The sequence below is a fragment of the Coffea arabica genome, chromosome 8c (genome assembly GCF_036785885.1).
Source record: "Coffea arabica cultivar ET-39 chromosome 8c, Coffea Arabica ET-39 HiFi, whole genome shotgun sequence".
Lineage (NCBI taxonomy): Eukaryota > Viridiplantae > Streptophyta > Magnoliopsida > Gentianales > Rubiaceae > Coffea > Coffea arabica.
The window spans coordinates 39478980-39485680 of record NC_092325.1 but is presented as its reverse complement, the minus strand read 5'-3'; the positions used below and the strand labels follow the sequence as shown (position 1 = coordinate 39485680).

Genomic DNA, 6701 nt, shown 5'->3' with positions numbered 1-6701 from the left:
GGATTGGGGGGGGGGGGTTAATAACAAAAAAGCCCTGTGGTATACCTAATACACAGAAACCCCCAATGGTTTCAAAATATATAAAATGATACCTCATGTTTTGAACTAAATTGTAAACTAACAGAATTTGTTAAACTTAACGAAATCCGGTAAATTTAACGAAAAATTTAACGGAATTCGATAAATTTAACGGTAAATCTAACGGAATCCGTAAGTTTAACAGCCAAAACCATCATTTTCGTTAAATTTAACGAATTTTGTTAGTTTACAATTTAGTTCAAAACATGATGTGTAGTTTTATATATTTTGAAACCACGAGGAATTTTTCTGTGCATTAGGTATACCATAGGGGGTTTTTTGTTTTTAATCTGATTAGAGGCTTCTACAATCACCATTTCTAATTCTATGTTACAAATTATAATATATACTTCCGCACTATAAGTATAATTGTATGGCACAATGTAACCCACAACACAATACGTATTCGACGCGACCACAATAAAGATGAACACCAATGCAATAATACACCAAAATACAATAAATTTCACAATCCTTAGAAATTGTGTCCTGCCATCAATTTCATCCATTCAATTTCAAATCAAATCCATCTTCACGTTAATTGTACCGTACAATCAAAAGTTTGATTGTAAAAGACCCCAATCCAGTTTAAAGAGGGCATCTGGGTGGGATTGAGCAATTCAATCTGGACGGTTGGATTGTAAATTGGTATCAAATTGACGGATCACAAAGGTAAGTTGTGCCAGCGGTATTAGGTTATGTCACATCATTACATTCCAACACATTGGAGCTCAGCCTTTTCAACCCAAAAATATCAAAGTACCTGAGGTTTTGACGCCAGTCCAGTCATTTGTCTCTTCTGTCTAATGTTATGGACTACCAGCACCGGCAGCTGCAAACTCTAGTAGAAGAAGATAAAATATTTGTGTCTGTCACTTAACTGTCGCTTAGTATCGAATTATTCATCTAAAATATTAATAATTGTTTCACAGTTTCAGTGCTTGTTGGACGAGAATCAATATCAAAATACTTTGATACATATTATTGCAGTAGAAGAAGAAGAAGCAGAAGTCCCTACACACATGATGGAGAATTGTGCTGATGCTGAGCGAGAAAGTATGATTACAAAGCCTTTACTTAATGATGATCATGACGGTTTTTCAGGAAAGGGTGGCTTCAGAACCATGCCATTCATTTTAGGTAACTCCTTTTTCTTTCTTGATTGAAAACAAGAAACAAACGACCCTTATTAAACTGGCTATATCTGATTCTCATTCTACGTGTGTTTAACTGAAGTTTATTGAGGAATTGTTTTAGTGAAATTTTCTGTTAAGAATTGACCGTTCTGTGTTTTAATGGTTTTTTTCTGGGGCAGCAAATGAGTCTCTTGCGCAGGTGGCAAGCTATGGGCTACAGCCTAACATGATTCTGTACTTGACAAGAGAGTATCATTTGAACATGGCTACTGGGTCCAACATACTCTTTCTTTGGTCAGCAGCAACACATTTCATGCCCCTTCTTGGTGCTATAGTTGCAGATTCATTTCTGGGTCGATTTCGGATGATCTTATTTGGTTGTGTTATTAGTCTTCTGGTAAAATCCCATTTACACACTTCAGTGTTTTCAGTAGTTAATATTTATTTTGATTATATTTAATTTTTCATAGCACAAGAAGCAGTCTGTTCCTATTTCTTGCATTTTCATCCATCATGTCATTGTCTACTTCAGATTGTACTGTGAAAATGAACTGATTTTATCAAGTATCCCTGGCTTTTTTTTTTTTTTTTTTTGATTTACAATCTGGCTGCCAGGAAGGAGCGAAGAACATATAAAAATGCTTTGTTTAGTTGTGAGTATTTTTAATTTTGGATCTAGATTATAATCTTGAAGCTAAGCAACTATCCTGCAGATTCCTGAAATTGAGGTATAATTAATAAGGATGGCAATGGGGGCGGGTGGACCGTCAGGGGCTAATGGGGCGGGGGGCGGGGGAGTGTACCCCCACCCCATCCCCCTCTCCCGCCCCGCCACCTGCTTTAAAAAAAATAAATATATAAAATATATATGTATATAATTATATATAATAGATAATTTAATTAGTTACAAACTTATAACAATGATATCATTAGTTAATGTATTATATAATGTATATTAGTATATGTAATATAATTGATATTATCAATTATACTAATAATTATATATGTGTACTAATAAAAATTATTAATTGGTTATACTAAATTTACTAATACATTTATATTAAATTCCTAATTACACTTAATACAATAATATTTTTTTCTCAAAAAAAAAAAAGCACAAGCACAATAATGAATTAGTGATTGTATTTGTGCCAAAAGTGAAAACTTGACTACTTTAGTTGTATTTATTTCATCATGTTGGATTGTATTCAAATAACTTTTGTTTGATTATTTTTATAAGTTTCAATTGTGAAATTACAATGAATAATAATTTGGTGATATGTTGATATTTTAGTACTTGATTATTTGATAAAATTTAACTATAATAAATTTATATAATAAATTTTTATTAGCCCCGCGGGTGCGGTGTGGGGCGGGGGATGGGGGACGAGGCGGGGGCGGGTGGAATTTGTAGGCAGTCCCCTGCCCCAACCCTGCCTCGTTGCCATCCTTAATAATTAAGCATGTGTCACTAAATTTCAATTCTGCATAGGATCATAAAGTTAAAGAGGGAGAAAAGGTGCAACGGATTTTCTGTCCCATACCCTGTGTCACTCTCTGTCCCACTTTTTATTATATTGTTATTTCTCCTATATAAACATCACATTTTAGTTCTTTTTTGTTTCTTTAAGATCCAATAACTATTAATTGAATAATACACAATATTTAACAAACTCAAAAAATCAAAATGCATAAAAAATGAGATTTTTTATGAATTTTCTGCTGTATTTTTTAATTTTCTACTATATATTGCTTTTTTGAAGCTACTGTATTTATATTTTACTCAATTAATAGTTATTGGATCTTAAGAAAACAAAAAAGAACTAAAATGTGCTGTTTATATAAGAAAAATAGCAATATAATAAAAAGTGGGACAGAGAGTGACACAAGGTGTGGAACAGAAGATCCGTTGCGGAGAAAAGGTTTTCTCATATCCGTTTGGATTGGCCATTTTTTCAAATACAATACTACAGTAATACATAATAACTCAAAAAATATCTCATCCATATAATATGTCAAATATTTAAAAAAATTTTTATAATAAAAATTTTTCATATACACTACTATAGTAAAATTTTTTAAAAACACCCCAAAACCAGCTAATTCAAATGGAGGGAATATGGCTAAGTTTCATAAGAAAATTGGGGTTAAGAGTTAGAAACATCAATCTCATGTCCATGGCATTTATTTTGAATACTCTCGTGAGAAATTCAATACCAAATACTGGCGAGTCCAACGGATACAGTAGCTTTTTTATACTAAACTTGCCACCCAAAAAAATTAAAAAGTACAAGAATATTCCAATGATCGTGAGAAGGGGGAGTTGGGTGTACTTTAAAATTACACCATTGTTGCTTAAGAATGGCGCTAATCATTTTCCTGCTGGTGGTTTTGTTGAAAGGGGTGGAAATACTATTCAGGTTACTGTCAGATGCTTCGGAAAAATACATCATTTCTCACGTTGTATCTTTATGCAATGACATAATTCTATCTGTTCGGACCCCGTGCTTAGAACATAATTGTTCATTTGAATTATGAACCAACATGTTCACATAGGAAACTGGTGATACAAATTGCAGAGAAGGCATGTTTTAGACTTTCTTGTCTAATTCTGCTTCTAGCACTCTCATTTTACATTAGCTCTTTCTGAACTTTTTGGTTGGAACTCCATAATCATCCTTTTTTTTGTCCGAGAGGATTCCAATCATATATGGCATTATGTCATCCCAAAATGCAGGCCATTAGTTTCTTCACACATGCAACAGCTTTATATTTTAGTTTCAGTTACAAATCCTGCTCCATTGATCTTTCATGTGCAGTGAAGAAAACTGAAAAAGAACCTGACTTTTAGAAGATAATTTGTTGCGCATTACACTAGTATAACTTAAAGAATTTTAAATCCTCTGCATCTTTCTTTAAGGCTTCAATTGTTGGTGCATGAAAGTAGTCGTGCTGCTGCCGGAAAAAATTACACTACTGACCAGATTTGGTTCTTCAAATTTACTATATTATTTCTGATTTTAATGGAATCATCTGAAAATGAGTTTCTGCTTTGATTGAAGGGAATGGCTCTTTTATGGCTAACAACTATGATTCCACAAGCAAAGCCGCCTCCATGTTACGAATCGAATAACAATTGTAGCTCAGCGACAAGTTTGCAACTCTTTCTCTTGTGTTGTTGTTTTGGACTCCTGTCTATTGGAGGTGGAGGAATTGGGTCTTCATCCTTAGCTTTTGGTGCTGATCAGTTGAGAAGAACAGGTGGGCAGAACAATGGATGGGCTCTGGAGTGTTATTTCAGCTGGTACTATGCGTTATGCACAATTTCTATTTTAATTGCTTTACCTTGCATTGTCTACGTACAAGAAAACTTGGGATGGCAAGTTGGTTTTGGCATTCCGGTCATGCTCATGTTGTTGTCAACTCTGTCATTCTCCCTGGCTTCGCACTTATATGTCAAGTTGAAGGCTAAATCAAGTTTAATTGTTGAAATGCTTCAAGTGGCTGTAGCCTCTTATAGGAAACGGCATATAGAATTGCCAACAGAGAGCTCAAAAATGCTGCACCATCACCACAGGGGTCCATCAATTTGTCTTCCAAGTGAAAAACTAAGGTGAGTGTATTTTCATCCTCACAGTAGTGTCCCCTTGATCTTGATGTTCTCTTAGCCAAAACGATTGGCTCCGCTCTCAGACTGGGGCTGTATTTCTTTCTTGATTTATATATCTGAATAACTTCAAGTTCTTAGCAACTTATTTTGATTATACAAGGTTGCCTGTATTTGGTAGCTATAATTGGTTTGCAATTAATCCTATTTTATTTTTCATGTGGTGGCGAATTCAACAATTTGTAAAAGCATTTTTTGAGTCTGAGTGTTTTTCTTTAAAGTCATTTGGAGTTTGAACATTCAAGAGAGAAGTTCCTATTAGGTCATTTAAACAATGTTTCTCTTATGGAAGCTTCAATAATTTGTCTTCCAGGTTCTTAAATAAAGCTTGCATCATCATAGATCCTGAGAAAGACTTGAAAACAGATGGAAGAGTAGCAGATCCCTGGAGTCTTTGCACAGTAAATCAAGTTGAGGACCTGAAGTCGATTCTCAAAGTGATTCCCTTATGGTCCACAGGAATGATAATGTCAATAAATGTCAGCCAGGGCTCATTTTCTGTACTTCAAGCAAAGTCCATGAACCGAAAATTTGGTCCAAACTTTGAGATGCCAGCAGGTTCCTTTGGTATGTTTACCGTTGTCAGTGCAATACTATGGATAGCTCTTTATCAACAGATATTCTTGCCTGTTGCGTCAAGAATTATGGGGAGACCTGTTCATCTCTCGACAAGGAAAAGAATGGGAATTGGAATGGCCCTGTCTTTTGTATGCATGATAGTGACAGCAACAGTGGAGGCTAAGCGACGTAGTCTGGCTATCAGGGAAGGATATTCAGATGATTTAGATGCAGTGGTGGACATGTCAGTACTTTGGCTTCTTCCCCAATATTTCCTGATCGGCGCTGCTGAAACTGCAAGCGCAATTGCACAGAATGAGTTCTATTATTCCGAGTTTCCAAGAAGCATGTCAAGTATATCTTCCACTTTGTTCTCACTCGGGGTGTCTGCGGCAAATCTTGTTGCAAGTTTTCTTATGAACGCCATTGACAAACTCTCAAAACTGGGAGGAAAAGAAAGCTGGATTGAGACCAACATCAATAAGGGTCACTATGATTATTACTATTGGGTTCTTGCTGGCTTAAGTGTGCTTAACATGATTTATTTCCTCATTTGCAGCAAGGCTTATGGTCCTAGCAAAGAAGATGAGAAAGAGACAACTTTTCACGATGAGGATAACTAGCACTATAGCTCTTTCATTGCCGTAATGTAACCTAGACAATTTGTATCGTGATCAATATACCTGCAGAAGCCTGGGAGTCAAGAATATATGTTGATCCAACAATGTTTTCAACAATGTCATTGGAGAGAGCCGGCAATGAAGATCAGACTGATTTACATATCGTTGGCAATGTCGCTGTTGAATAGGATTGTATCAATAGCTGTGATGCTATTGGTGTATGAATATACAAACTTTACATGTTCAAGATTGTCAATCTGCCATTTTACTATAAAAGCTGTCATCCAACTTATTATATCTGGATGCACTGATGTCGCGCAGCTGCGAACTGTAGTAAAGAAACAATCTTCCTTGTTAATTTCCTACATCATTGCTAATTGCACCTTTTTTCCCCTCCCTTTTCTGTATTGAAATTTCAAGCTTCTTTTAAAAGTTAAATTGTTACTTCAAATTTCCTACATCAATTCTCTCTATTGTTTGCTATAACCTTTAGCCTGCTATAAATGATTTTTTGTTGCAAATTTCTTTCATATGCTTGATGCATTTTCAAGTTATTTTTTAGTTGAATTTGTGACATCAATTATGTATAAGCCATCGAATGGCAATTTGGAAATGAAAATACTTTTAAGCATTTCATCTTTT

The 6701-nt window shown here is 35.0% G+C and overlaps 1 protein-coding gene across 3 annotated transcripts; it reads left to right on the top strand.

Annotated features, from left to right (window-relative positions):
- The first annotated feature begins 834 nt into the window (after window positions 1–834).
- Window positions 835–6436, top strand: LOC113706949 (protein NRT1/ PTR FAMILY 1.2-like). Of its 3 annotated transcripts, none has more exons than XM_027229045.2 (5): window positions 835–945; window positions 1069–1218; window positions 1394–1611; window positions 4277–4827; window positions 5195–6436. In XM_027229045.2, exons 2-5 carry the CDS (start codon window positions 1101–1103, stop codon window positions 6060–6062), a joined length of 1755 nt encoding a protein of 584 aa, XP_027084846.1. In that variant the 5' UTR covers window positions 835–945; window positions 1069–1100; the 3' UTR covers window positions 6063–6436. The 3 variants fall into 3 exon arrangements, with proteins under 3 accessions (XP_027084846.1, XP_027084845.1, XP_027084844.1); XM_027229044.2 differs by having other exon boundaries at window positions 928–945; window positions 1011–1218; XM_027229043.2 differs by lacking the exon at window positions 835–945 and having other exon boundaries at window positions 974–1218.
- Window positions 6437–6701: the final 265 nt, after the last annotated feature.

Bases quoted from the DNA above. Each gene is read 5' to 3' on its own strand.
- LOC113706949 (XM_027229045.2), top strand. From the start codon at position 1,101: ATGATGGAGAATTGTGCTGATGCTGAGCGAGAAAGTATGATTACAAAG. The intron at 1,219-1,393 runs GTAACTCCTTTT...TTTCTGGGGCAG, and splicing joins AACCATGCCATTCATTTTAG to CAAATGAGTCTCTTGCGCAG. The intron at 4,828-5,194 runs GTGAGTGTATTT...TTTGTCTTCCAG, and splicing joins CTTCCAAGTGAAAAACTAAG to GTTCTTAAATAAAGCTTGCA.